Below are 15,000 nucleotides of genomic sequence, written 5' to 3' on the forward strand. Positions count from 1 at the left end.
ATTTTGGGTTGCCGACCATTGGCGGCAGCTATAAGTTGTGGGCGTGGCATGACACCAAATTTTTATCTAAAGACAAAAGTTTGAATATTTGTAACTCGGCTCCGCAAATTCAGATATCATAATTGGTTCAAATGGTGATGATGTTAAGTCCTGGATGGGTAGTGGGCGGATCCTGACATAAAAAACTGCCCCTCGCCATCAACCCTCAAACTGTCATGATCAGATCGCCTTCCAAACTGACATAAGACTACGGTTGGGAACTGATCATGACTAAGACCTTGATATTGATGCTAAGATCGCCCCCTTTTGGTGAAAAACTAACAGTGGTAACTTCCTTCCACATGCTCAGATCTTTCTGAGTTTTTTTTAAAGTGGGTCAGAGCATTGGGAAAGACGTGACCACGTGGGTCATGAATTCCCGCAAACTTGCATGAACCACGAAGTGCACAGGAATGTTTGGGCTTATTGAACAGGGCCTCACCTCTGTTGCCGGAACGCATGACCCTTGCGGTCACATCCTTCCCGATACCCTGACCCACCACCAAAATATTTCTGGTCCCCCAATATAGTGTTTCGCCATTTTCGTGCATGTAAAGCAGGGGTGCCCATTATGTCGATCGCGAGCTACCAGTCGACCGCGGGGGGTGTGTCAGTCGATCTCGAGCCAGGCTTTTAAAAAAAAATAGACCTAAAAATTAGTGATCATCAATCTTCACCAAGACGTCACTTAAATGACATTCACGGTATGGAGGGTCTTGTGAGATGACGCTGGCTGCTGCAAGATCATTATTATTAAAATATGACCGAGAGGAAGGCGAGAAACACTTTTTATTTCAACAGACTCTCGCACCGTACCTTCCGTCAAAACTCTAAAGGCCGACTGCACATTTCCTATCTTCACATTAAAAGCCCTGCTTCATGCTGCCTGCGCTAACTAAATACAGAGTCTCGGAAAACTGGCGTGCACAAGCGATCCCTCAGAAAGCTGGCGTGCACATCACTTGTGCACACCAGCTTTCCGAGACTCTTATTTTGTTAGCGCAAGCAGCATGAAGCAGGGCTTTTATTGTGAAGATAGGAAATGTGCAATCGGCCTTTAGAGTTTTGACGGAAGGGACGGCGCGAAAGTCTGTTGAAATAAAAAGTGTTTCTCGCCTTCCTCTCTGTCATTTTTTCATAATAATGAACTGGCAGCAGCCAGCGTCATCTCACAAGACCCTCGGGTGCCGTGAATGTCAATCAAGCAAGCTATGGAATTTGCCGCCAATGTTTTTCTTGTAAAGTGTATGGAAGCTGGATGAATTAGATGCCAAAAACCAACCACTTTCATGTGGTATTGTACAGAAAGGACAACTTATTTTCTCCTCCATTTGAAAATGTGGGCGTTATCATCATTACTGTCTGATTCCAATCAATGCAAGTCATCAGAATCAGGTAATACACCAACTTATATTCTTGTCTTCGTGAAAGAAAGACATCTATATGTGTTACACATGCTTGTATTATCATTAAACACATTTAACTTGTTTACAAAAATGTCTCTTTCATAAATAAATAAATATAAATGATATATACAAATGAGGTAGATCCCCTCGAGTTGGTCAATTGAAAAGTAGCTCGCCTGCAGAAAAAGTGTGGGCACCGCTGATGTAAAGGGTCTCAAAAAGGTGTACAAACCTGGAGAAGAAAATACAGCAATTTCAACAGGGCCGTTACGGTGCTCTTCATCGCCCCTGCGGGGCTTGCTTTGGTGCTCGGGGAAAAAAATAAAACTCAATATTTGTAGTAATTAAGATCAAGATCTAAACATGTGAAATTGACTGATTGTTTCGTGTTGCGCCACTGCTCGGGTCCTCATCATAATAATAATAATAATAATCATCCATCCATTTTCTACCGCTTGTCCCTTTTGGGGTCGCAGTGGGTGCTGGAGCCTATCTCAGCTGCATTCGGGCGGAAGGCATGGTACACCCTGGCATATATAATAATAATATTAATAATTATAATTATTATTATTATTATTTGGAGGACCCGAGCGGTGGCGCGAGCCCATTTGATGGTTTGCCCCGAAACAATAATTCAATTTCACATTTTCAGATATTCTTGATCTTAATTGCTACGAAATAGCATTTATTTTTTAGTATTTTTTAAATTTTTGCCCGGGCACCAAAGCAAGCCCCATAGGGGCGATGAAGAGCCCCGTAATGACCCTGTTGAAATAGCTGTTTTTTCTTCTATAGGTTTGGACACCTTTTTGAGACCCTTAACACACACGAAAATGGAGAAACACTATATTCACTACAATTTATAATAAGAATAACAACAATAATAAAAACTATAATAATTATAATAATAATTATTATTATTAGTATTATTATTATTATGGATTGAATATATACAGAGCAATTCTGGACACCTAAAGTGCTTTTACAAAGAGAACCGAGAACCCACCATTTATCCACATTCACACGTTGAAGATAACCTAGCTATGTGAGCTACATCAGGGATGTCAAACTCAAATACAGAGTGGGCCAAAATTTTTAACCGAACAAAGCCGCGGGCCAAGGTTGAACAAATTAACATTTTAATAGGGACCCAAACAAGTTTTGCATTGAACATTGAACAAGCAAGGCTTATATATCTTTACAGTGACATGCAAAATTGAGTTTCAAATAATAATAACAATAATTAAAAAATAGTTATGGCATATCAAATAAAAATTTAATGCCTCTTTTCTATTTGCAGCCTTCTGAGGTAAACATCAAAATAAACTTTTTCCAAAGGCCAATAAAGTAAAATATTGAAAGTAAAATAACAATAAGGAATGAATCAAACATTCAAGCCTTGAAGTAGCAAGAGAAAGTGAATACCCATCCATCCATTTTCTACCGCTTATTCCCTTTCGGGGTCGCGGGGGGCGCTGGCGCCTATCTCAGCTACAATCGGGCGGAAGGCGGGGTACACCCTGGACAAGTCGCCACCTCATCGCAGGGCCAACACAGATAGACAGACAACATTCACACTCACATTCACACACTAGGGCCAATTTAGTGTTGCCAATCAACCTATCCCCAGGTGCATGTCTTTGGAAGTGGGAGGAAGCCGGAGTACCCGGAGGGAACCCACGCATTCACGGGGAGAACATGCAAACTCCACACAGAAAGATCCCGAGCCTGGATTTGAACCCAGGACTGCAGGAACTTCGTATTGTGAGGCAGATGCACTAACCCCTCTGCCACTGTGAAGCCTGAATAAAACCTTAATTATTGCTCAGTTTGCTACGCTGATTTGCTTTAACAACGCTTATACAACCTAATAGTGCAAAATCAACTTTCAAAAAACAAACGAAAAAACATCACAGAAATAACATTTATATAAAAAATGTAATGCCTCTTTTGTATTTGCAGCCTACTAATGTAAATATCAACACTAACTTTTTCCACTAGCTAATAAATTTGAAAATAAAATAAGGTGGTCGGGGTTGGGGTTCGGTGGTAGCGGGGAGGGAATATTGTAGCGTCCTGGAAGAGTTAGTGCTGCAAGGGTTTCTGGGTATTTGTTCTGTTGTGTTCATGTTGTGTTTCGGTGCGGTTGTTCTCCCGAATTGTGTTTGTCATTCTTGTCTGGTCAGGGTTCACAGTGTGGCGCATATTTGTAACAGTGTTAAAGTTGTTTATACGGCCACTCTCAGTGTAACCTGTATGGCTGTTGATCAAATATGCATTGCATTCACTTTTGTGTGTGCGTGTACAAGCCGCATATACTATGTGACTTGTATGTATAGAGGAAAAGCGGACGTAACGAGAGGTTGTGGAGAACGCTAAAGGCAGTGCCTTTAAGGCACTACCCCAATATTGTTGTCCGGGGAGAAATTCGGGAGAATGGTTGCCCCGGGAAATTTTCGGGAGGGGCACTGAACTTCGTAAGTCTCCCTGGAAAATCAGGAGGGTTGGCAAGTATGAGTATAAGCAGTGAATGCAGTGTTACAATACCGGCGGGCCAGCTCTAATGTTAAATTTGATATTGCCTCAAGGGCCAAATGAAATTACAAAGCGGGCCAAATTTGGCCCGTGGGCCAGAGTTTGACACCCATGAGCTATATGCTAACATTTCACTTTAACATCATGCTAGGTTAGCCCGAAGAACAACCGCATAATTGGACTTACAGCTCCAACATCTGGAGCCTGAAGTATGTGTTATTTTAGGATGTGTGGCAAAGCCTGTATTTTTAGTTTTTACAAAGCTTTTTCCTTCAGTGAGAGCTAGCAAGTGAGGGTTGTGATTTTTCTCTCGCTCGGTTGCTGTTAGGTCATTAAAAAGTCACTTTTGCACCAGGGGGAACATTCAAGACCTGACATGTCCATAAACGTTGTGCAATGATCTCGGTCAGTGTGTCCGTAGGGAATCTATTTTGTAAATTTTATTTCGCCTTTCTCTTTTTCCAAATGATGTTCCAAGTTCGGAGGGAAGGAGGCCTGCCGTCACTAAAAGTTTCTTCTTTTTGAAACGCTTCCCACATTCCGACTGGCTGAGTTCAAGTTTCATACCGGAGTCTTTGCACTGTGCATATGTGGTGGTTTTCTAGCAATAAGACCCTTGTTTGAACAAAATGAGCTCTCAGCATGAACAAGACCAGTTGTCAAGACAATGTTATCTTTGGAAAGGCAGAATGTGATGGTGCGTTCACTGACCTGTGGTAGCGGTGGACGATCCAGTCCAGCAGAGCGTAGAGGTCCTTGAGGTGCGTGGACTGCTGCAGCAGCTTGTTGAGATGCTGCTTGATGGCGGCATGGTAGTGTTCCACGTAGGTGCTGAAGACCTTAAAGCTGCGGGGGTAAGACCAGCGGATGTCCCTCTTCACGGTCTCCAGGTCCTCCACCACGGCCTTGCCCAGCAGCCCCAGATGCACGGCCAGCCACGAGGCGTTCAAGTGACTCTGCTCCAGGTGCACGCTCTCCACTTTGTCCCTAACCCCCTCCCCCACCGCCTCCCTCCAGGCCTCCATCCAGCTCCCTTGGAGACCCCCGGGCTCCTGAGCCCGCTTGTCCTCCTCCTGGACAATGCGGGCCACGTGGACCAGGAGGCCCTTGTTCCTGGAGGGCAGGGAGACGGAGGTGCGCACGATGGAGGCGATCTTGCGGCGCAGGTCTGAGTAGAGGATGCTCAGGTCCTTCTCCTTCTTGGCCAGCTCCATGGGCAAGTCCTGGCCGCTGCGCTGCCCTTCCTGCTGGAACTCCAGGCGCAGGGCCAGCAGGTTGAGGTGGGCCTCCTCCAGGACCTCCATCTCGATCAGCTTGTTGATCTGCATCACTGCAAACATCACAGTGCACGTGCTAAGTCCTCCAATGAGCTTCAAAAACCTCAGTAATGTTTGTGCGCTACTTCTTGTCTGTAATATTTGATATCATAGATAACCTATATCAAGTCATCCATCCATTTCTACCGCTTGTCTCTATCGGTATCGCAGGGGTGGAGCGTATCCCATAACTATACTATATATTACCTAGAACATGCAAAGCCATATGTGCCATTTGGGGGTCCTTAGACACACCATATGTTGAATCACAGTAAATGATAAATGATAAATGGGTTGTACTTGTATAGCGCTTTTCTACCTTCAAGGTACTCAAAGCGCTTTGATACTACTTCCACATTTACCCATTCACACACACACTGATGGAGGGAGCTGCCATGCAAGGCGCCAACCAGCACCCATCAGGAGCAAGGGTGAAGTGTCTTGCTCAGGACACAACAGACGTGACGAGGTTGGTACTAGGTGGGATTTGAACCAGGGCCCCTCGGGTTGCGCACGGCCACTCACGCCACGCCGTCCCTAGTAGCCCTGACTATGGCAGCGGTGCGGCTTTGTAGCTTACCAAAGTCGTACTAAAAATGTGGACCGATTTTTGAGCGCCTTGTGTAATGTTCTATATCCTCAATGAAACATTCAAAGTTTCGGTGTTGCTTGCTTACTGGTACTTGCCAGAGTCATTTATTGAACAGTTGTCAATTTGCAATCCACATGTACAGTACTGACATCGTGAATATATATTACATGTTATGAATGTTACTACATTACATGTAGCTACATCATGTATTTATACAAACCCTGTTTCCATATGAAATGGGAAATTGTGTTAGATGTAAATATAAACAGAATACAATGATTTGCAAATCCTTTTCAACCCATATTTAGTTGAATATGCTACAAAGACAACATATTTGATTTTCAAACTGATAAAAAAAAATTTTCATTAGCTTTAGAATTTGACGCCAGCAACACGTGACAAAGAAGTTGGGAAAGGTGGCAATGAATACTGATAAAGTTGAAGAATGCTCATCAAACACTTATTTGGAACATCCCACAGGTGTGCGGGCTAATTGGGAACAGGTGGGTGCCATGATTGGATATAAAAACAGCTTCCCAAAAAATGCTCAGTCTTTCACAAGAAAGGATGGGGCGAGGTACACCCCTTTGTCCACAACTGCGTGAGCAAATAGTCAAACAGTTTAAGAACAACGTTTCTCAAAGTGCAATTGCAAGAAATTTAGGGATTTCAACATCTACGGTCCATAACATCATCAAAAGGTTCAGAGAATCTGGAGAAATTTCTCTACGTAAGGTCACGGTCATTGAATGACCGTGACCTTCGATCCCTCAGACAGCACAATATGGGTTGAAAAGGATTTGCAAATCATTGTATTCCGTTTATATTTGCATCTAACACAATTTCCCAACTCATACGGAAACGGGGTTTGCATGTTATTATGAATGTTACTACATTACATATAGTTACATCATGTATGTAATACATATTATTATAGATGTCCAATAATGGATTTTTTGCCGATATCAGATATTCCGATATTGTCCAACTCTTAAATACCGATTCCGATATCAACCGATACCGATAAATACAGTCGTGGAATGAACACATTATTATGCCTAATTTTGTTGTGATGCCCCGCTGGATGCATTAAACATTGTAACAAGGTTTTCCAAAATAAATCAACTCAAGTTATGGAAAAAAATGCCAACATGGCACTGTCATATTTATTATTGAAGTCACAAAGTGCTTTTTTTTTTTTTTAACATGCCTCAAAACTGCAGCTTGGAATTTGGGACATTCTCTCCCTGCAGACACATAGAATCATCATACTGCTGTGATTATATGTATCAAGTGTTAATTCAAGGCTAAGGCAAAATATCGAGATATATATCGTGCATCGCGACATGGCCTAAAAATATTGCGATATTTAAAAAAGGTCATATCGCCCAGCCCCACTTTAAGGTTTATTGGTGCTCTGTACTTCTCCCTATGTCCGTGTACGACTCCATAAAGCGGCGTTTTAAAAAGTCATACATTTTTCTTTTTGAAACTGAAAGCTATAATTTCCGATATTTCATTTTAAAGCATTTATCGGCCGATAATATCGGCAGTCCAATATTATCGGACATCGCTAGTTATTATGAATGTTACTACATTACATATAGTTACATCATGTATATATATTACATGTTATTATGAATGTTACTACATTACATATATATGGAATAAGCGGTAGAAAATGGATATATATATATATATATATATATATATATATATATATATATATATATATATATATATATATATATATATATATATATATATATGTGTGTGAATGTTACTACTGTCATGCCTGTAAATTAGGTTTACGTTTGATCATGTTAATGTTTTGTTTTTGGACTCTTGTTTCCCGTTTTGCACTTCCTAGTTTTGTTTCTTGCCATAGATACCCGTTAGTTTCCACCTGGTCTTCAAGTCACGCCCCTGCCCTCAGCCCCACACCTGTTTCTCATCACCATAGCCACTATTTAAGTCATTTGCTTTCAGTTTCTCGGTCTGGGAACTTTGCATTCTGCTATTGCTTGCATACTGCTTACTGCTTCCTGCTCCAACTTTCATGCCATGCCATTCGGTTTTGTCCACGTCAAGTAAGTTTTTGTTATTTAAACCATTGTGCTAGTTTTATTTATCGTTCATTATTCATGCCATCGAGCAAGTGTTTTTGTGTCATGTTTGTATTTTGTGGTCTAGCATTAGTACCTCCTTGTGAGCGCCCTTTGTTTGCTTATTTTTGTATTTAGTGTGTTAATAAATTCATCATGTACTCACATTCTCGCCTGGCTCATCCCAAATATTCTCTGCCTCGAAGAAGCAATACAAATCCAAGTCACAGTCCTGACAACTACATTACATATATAGTTACATCATATATATATGAGATGTTAGTATGAACATTACTACATTACATACAGTATCTCTTTTGTGTTACTGCCATCTACTGGTCACACTCACCATTACACCAAGTAAAATTGCTTCAAAGTCGGTAAGCACAGCTCGAATTTATACGTGCACTAGGCGCACCATACGGTCCATTTTTGTTGTCTGAAAATTCAGTACCTATCTAGCTTGTGTGCTAGTACAGTGGGGCAAAGAAGTATTTAGTCAGCCCCCGATTGTGCAAATTCTCCCACTTAAAATGATGACAGAGGTCTGTAATTTTCATCATAGGTACACTTCAACTGTGAGAGACAGAATGTGACACAAAAAATGCAGGAATTCACATTGTAGGAATTTTAAAGAATTTACTTGTAAATGATGGTGGAAAATAAATATTTGGTCAACCATTCAAAGCTCTCACTGATGGAAGGAGGTTTTGGCTCAAAATCTCACGATACATGGCCCCATTCATTCTTTCCTCAACACTGATCAATCGTCCTGTCCCCTTAGCAGAAAAACAGCCCCAAAGCATGATGTTTCCACCCCCATGCTTCACGGTAGGTACGGTGTTCTTGGGATGCAACTCAGTATTCTTCTTCCTCCAAACACGACGAGTTGAGTTTATACCAAAAAGTTATATTTTGGTTCCATCTGACCACATGACATTCTCCCAATCCTCTGCTGTATCATCCATGTATCCATTTTGCTATAAACTCAACTCGTCGTGTTTGGAGGAAGAAGAATACTGAGTTGCATCCCAAGAACACCATACCTACTGTGAAGCATGGGGGTGGAAACATCATGCTTTGGGGGTGTTTTTCTGCTAAGGGGGCAGGACGATTGATCCGTGTTAAGGAAAGAATGAATGGGGCCATGTATCGTGAGATTTTGAGCCAAAACCTCTTTCCATCAGTGAGAGCTTTGAATGGTTGACCAAATACTTATTTTCCACCATAATTTACAAATAAATTATTTAAAATTCCTACAATGTGAATTCCTGGATTTTTTTTTTCACATTCTGTCTCTCACAGTTGAAGTGTACCTATGATGAAAATGACAGACCTCTGTCATCATTTTAAGTGGGAGAACTTGCACAATCGGTGGCTGACTAAATACTTTTTTGCCCCACTGTTGTGACGCTGCAAGGTCCTATTAGCCTACCATGTTTACCCTCTGTGAATGACTAAAAGAGATGAAAAGACCAACCTTGTGCGCTTATTGGAGGACATTTAGAAGTGACAGTACCTGGCTATCCAGCTTTGCACAACATGCTTTACGCTAATCACCATTAAAACCGAGTCATCAACTAACCGACAAACACATGGTCTTTGAAAGCAACACCAGTACGACTTGTTTTCTTTTGACAGAGTCAAAGGGTGTTGAGGCGAAGTGAAAGCAAGCGAAGATGAATGTTGACAAAACAGAGCGATAACAGGAGCGGGGAGGGGTGCCCACAAGGCTGTGGGTCGACGTATCATTGGAACAAACAGGTTTTCATCCCGAGTCAGCTGCTTAAAGGCTTTTTAGAAAGTCAGCCGATCCTAAACGGATATTTCCTACAGCCTTGAATGCAACATCTTCCAATATGGCTTGGCCACGTTACCTGACAGAGGCGTGTGAGGTAACTCGGGCAGCGTGTAAGTCTCCTCCACCTCCTCCCACGCCGCCTCCTCTTCCTCTTCCTCCTTGGACGACCCCTCCTGGACGGCCAGGGAGGCCTCCTGCTTCTTGTCCTTCCTGGAGACTAACCTCAGGCTGCGGCGGATGGACGCCCCCTTCTTCAAGCGAGTGCCCATGTTGGGATCTGGAGAACAGGAATGCTTAGAAACGTTTGAAGGCGTTCATTCCTTTCCACGAGACGTTTGTGCACACCTGTCATGGCTCCTCCTTTCTCGCCGTCCTCGTCTTTCGCCTGAAAGAGAGCCGCTACGCTCCTCAGAGGTGATGTCACACCTGACGCGAGACAAAAGTTGTGGACTCATGATAAACGTTTGCTACATCATTGCTTGGGTGCACCAAAAAAATCTATTCACATCCAAATTGCAAATCATTGTGATTCTGGATTGATTTTTTTTTAATTGATCCCAAAAAAAATATATTTGACGTAAGTTGGCACCAAGTATGAAAACTCATGATTTTCATGTAAACACATACAAAATTTGCCAAAAAACTAGCATAAAATGATAGCATTTTAACGTTAGCATTACAACATGGGAAGAGTATCTACTCCAAAGAAGTCACCAAGTATCAAAATCAATTAATTGTAGGCTTATACAAACGAAATGAGCAAAAATGCTGGCATAAAATGTTAGCATGCTAATAAAGAAAACGTATTCAAATTCATGAATTTGGGGTTTAAACATTCAGTTAGCTGAAAAGCTAGCAAAAAAAACATTAGCATGCTAAAGTTATCCTAAAGTTTATTAGATCGTATCAAAACACGAATTGGTATGTCAGACTTAGCCCTGTCTTGGTTTAACTCTTATCTTACTGATAGGATGCAGCGCGTCTCCCATAACAATGTGACCTCGGACTACGTTAAGGTAACGTGTGGAGTTCCCCAGGGTTCGGTCCTTGGCCCTGCACTCATCAGCATCTACATGCTGCCGCCAGGTGACATCATACGCAAATACGGTGTTAGCTTTCACTGCTATGCTGATGACACCCAACTTTACATGCCCCTAAAGCTGACCAACAGGCCGGATTGTAGTCAGCTGGAGGCGTGTCTTAATGAAATTAAACAATGGATGTCCGCTAACTTTTTGCAACTCAACGCCAAAAAATCAGAAATGCTGATTATCGATCCTGCTAGACACAGACCTCTATTTAATAATACAACTCTAACATTTGACAACCAAACAATTAAACAAGGCGACTCGGTAAAGAATCTGGGTATTATCTTCGACCCAACTCTCTCCTTTGAGTCACACATTAAAAGCGTTACTAAAACGGCCTTCTTTCATCTCTGTAATATCGCTAAAATTCGCTCCATTCTGTCCACTAAAGACGCTGAGATCATTATCCATGCGTTTGTTACGTCTCGCCTCCACTACTGTAACGTATTATTTTCGGGTCTCCCTATGTCTAGCATTAAAAGATTACAGTTGGTACAAAATGCGGCTGCTAGACCTTTGACAAGAACAAGAAAGTTTGAACGCTGCTGTGTTGGATCCGCTTTGGACTGGACTCTTGCGACTGTGTTGGATCCATTATGGATTGAACTTTCACAGTATCATGTTAGACCCGCTCGACATCCATTGCTTTCCTCCTCTCCAAGGTTCTCATAGTCATCATTGTCACCGACATCCCACTGGGTGTGAGTTTTCCTTGTCCTTATGTGGGCCTACCGAGGATGTCGTAGTGGTTTGTGCAGCCCTTTGAGACACTAGTGATTTAGGGCTATATAAGTAAACATTGATTGAATGATTGATAGATTTAACATGATGACATAGGAAAAGTAACTGTACTCCTAAGTATCAAAATACAATAGTTGTACATTTATAATAATGAAAAGAGCAAAAATGCTGGCATAACGCTACTAGAGAATAAGTTAGCATTCTCCCAAGATGGCGCAAAGTATCAAAATCCATGATTTTTATGTTTAAATACACTAAAAGTAGCTAAAAAGCTAAAATATAACGTTAGCATTCAAAGGTTAGCATGATGACATTAGAAAAGTTAGCATACTTGTAAGATGGCACAAAGTATCAACATTCAAGATTTTTGGGTTTAAACGAAAGGAGTTAGCAATAATGCAAACATAAAACAGTAGTATGCCAATACTGACAAAGGTACCATGCTTCCAAGATGGCGCCAAGTATGAAAACCCATGATTTATGTCAAGACATACAAAGTTTGTTAAAAACCTAGCATAGAATGTTAGCCTGTTAACATTAGCATTATGACATAGGAAAAGTAACTGTACTGCGGAGATGTCACCAAGTATCAAAATCAATTAATTGTAGGCTTATATTAATGTTAACATGCTAACAAAGAAAACGTTAGCATACGTCCAAGATGGCGCAAAGTATTACAATTCATGAATTTTGGGTTTAAACAGTCACAATTAGCTGAAAAGCTAGCAAAAAACATTAGCATGCTAACGTTAATATGATGACATAGGAAAAGTAACTCTACTCCTAAGTATCAAAATACAATGATTGTACATTTATAATAATGAAAAGAGCAAAAATGCTGGCATAACACTACTAGAGAATAAGTTAGCATTCTCCCAAGATGGCGCAAAGTATCAAAATCCATAATATTTATGTTAAAATACACTAAAATTAACTAAAAAGCTTGAACATAACGTTAGCATTCTAAAGTTAGCATGATAACATTAGAAAAGTTAGCGTACTTGTAAGATGGCACAAAATATCAACATTCACGATTTTTGGGTTTAAATATACTCAAATAATCTAAAAAGCTAGCATATATTGTTGGCATTATAATGTCAGCATGATGATGTTTGCATGATTATTAGAAAAGTTAGTTTACTTTTAAGATGGCACAAAGTATCAAAATCCATGATTTTTGGGTTTAAATATACTCAAATTAGCTAAAAAGCTATCATATATTGTTAGCATTATAATGTTAGCATGATGATGTTTGCATGATATTAGAAAAGTTAGCATACTTTAAGATGGCACCAAGTATCAAAATTCATGATTTTGGGGTTTAAATATACTCAAATTAGCTAAAAAGCTAGCATATATTGTTAGCATTAAAATGTTAGCATGATATGAGAAAAGTTAGCGTACTTGTAAGATGGCACAAAGTGTCAAAATTCATGATTTTGGGTTAAAATATACTCAAATTAGCTGAAAAGCTAGCATATATTGTTAGCATTATAATGTTGGCAAGATGTTTGCATGAATATTAGAAAAGTTAGCATACTTGTAAGATAGCACAAAGTATCAAAATCCACGATTTTTGAGTTTAAACATACTCAAATTAACTACAAAGCTAGCATATATTGTTAGCATGATAATGTTAGTATGATGATGTTTGCATGATTATTAGAAAAGTTAGCGTACTTGTAAGATGGCACAAAGTATCAAAATTCATGATTTTGGGTTTAAATATACTCAAATTAGCTAAAAAGCTAGCATATTTTGTTAGCATTATATTGTTAGCAAGATGATGTTTGCATAGTTTATTAGAAAAGTTAGCGTACTTGTAAAATGTCACAAAGTATCAAATTACATGATTTTTGGGTTTAAATATATTCAAATTAGCTAAAAAGTTAGCATATATTGTTAGCATTGTAATGTTAGCATGATGATGTTTGCATGACATTAGAAAAGTTAGCGCACTTGTTAGATGGCACAAAGTATCAAAATTCATGATTTTGGGGTTTAAATATACTCAAATTAGCTCAAAAGCTAGCACATATTGTTAGCAGTATAATGTTAGCATGATGATGTTTGCATGATTATTAGAAAAGTTAGCGTACTTGTAAGATGGCACAAAGTATCAAAATTCATGATTTTGGGGTTTAAATATACTCAAATTAGCTAAAAAGCTAGCATATATTGTTAGCATTATAATGTTAGCATGATGATGTTTGCATGATTATTAGAAAAGTTAGCGTACTTTTAAGATGACAAAGTATCAAAATCTATGATTATTGGGTTTAAATATACTCAAATTAGCTAAAAAAAGCTATCATTGTTAGCATTATAATGTTAGCATGATGATGTTTGCATGATATGAGAAAAGTTAGCGTACTTGTAAGATGGCACAAAGTATCAAAATTCATGATTTGGGGTTTAAATATACTCAAATTAGCTAAAAAGCTAGCATATGTTGTTAGCACTATAATGTTAGCAAGATGTTTGTATGAATATTAGAAAAGTTAGCATACTTGTAAGATGGCACAAAGTATCAAAATCCACGATTTATGAGTTTAAATATACTCAAATTAACTACAAAGCTAGCATATATTTTTAGCATTATAATGTTAGCATGAGGATGTTTGCATTATTATTAGAAAAGATGGCACAAAGTATCAAAATTCATGATTTTGGGTTTAAATATACTCAAATTAGCTAAAAAGCCAGCATATATTGTTAGCATTATAATGTTAGCTTGATATGAGAAAAGTTAGCGTACTTGTAAGATGGCACAAAGTATCAAAATCCACAATTTTTTAGTTTAAATATACTCAATTTAGCTCAAAAGCTAGCACACATTGTTAGCATTATAATGTTAGCATGATGATGTGTGCATGTTTATTAGAAAAGTTAGCGTACTTGTAAGATGGCACAAAGTATCAAAATTCATGATTTTGGGGTTTAAATATACTCAAATTAGCTAAAAAGCTAGCATATATAGTTAGCATTTTAATGTTAGCATGATACTAGAAAAGTTAGCACACTTGTAAGATGGCACAAAGTATCAAAATTCATGATTTTGAGGTTTAAATATACTCAAATTAGCTAAAAAACTAGCATATATTGTTAGCATTAAAATGTTAGCATGATATGACAAAAGTTACCGTACTTGTAAGATGGCACAAAGTATAAAAATTCATGATTTTGGGTTTAAATATACTCAATTTAGCTAAAAAGCTAGTATATGTTGTTAGCATTATAATGTTAGCAAGATGTTTGTATGAATATTAGAAAAGTTAGCATACTTGTAAGATGGCACAAAGTATCAAAATCCACGATTTTTGAGTTTAAATATACTCAAATTAGCTCAAAAGCTAGCACATATTGTTAGCAGTATA

The 15,000-nt window shown here is 39.2% G+C and overlaps 1 protein-coding gene across 4 annotated transcripts in view; it reads right to left on the reverse strand.

Annotated features, from left to right (window-relative positions):
• exoc3l4 (exocyst complex component 3-like 4) overlaps positions 1 to 15,000 on the reverse strand; it is a 57,102-nt gene that overhangs the window by 34,111 nt on the left and 7,991 nt on the right. For all 4 annotated transcript variants that reach the window (XM_061886792.1, XM_061886789.1, XM_061886790.1 and 1 more), the window contains 3 exons: positions 10,140 to 10,220; positions 9,871 to 10,071; positions 4,692 to 5,310 (listed from right to left, as the gene is read on the reverse strand). In XM_061886792.1, coding sequence (XP_061742776.1) covers positions 4,692 to 5,310; positions 9,871 to 10,071; positions 10,140 to 10,220 — 901 coding nt within the window. The remainder of the gene's footprint in view (positions 1 to 4,691; positions 5,311 to 9,870; positions 10,072 to 10,139; positions 10,221 to 15,000) is intronic.

This window comes from Nerophis ophidion, linkage group LG24 (assembly GCF_033978795.1).
Source record: "Nerophis ophidion isolate RoL-2023_Sa linkage group LG24, RoL_Noph_v1.0, whole genome shotgun sequence".
Taxonomy (NCBI): Eukaryota; Metazoa; Chordata; class Actinopteri; order Syngnathiformes; family Syngnathidae; genus Nerophis; species Nerophis ophidion.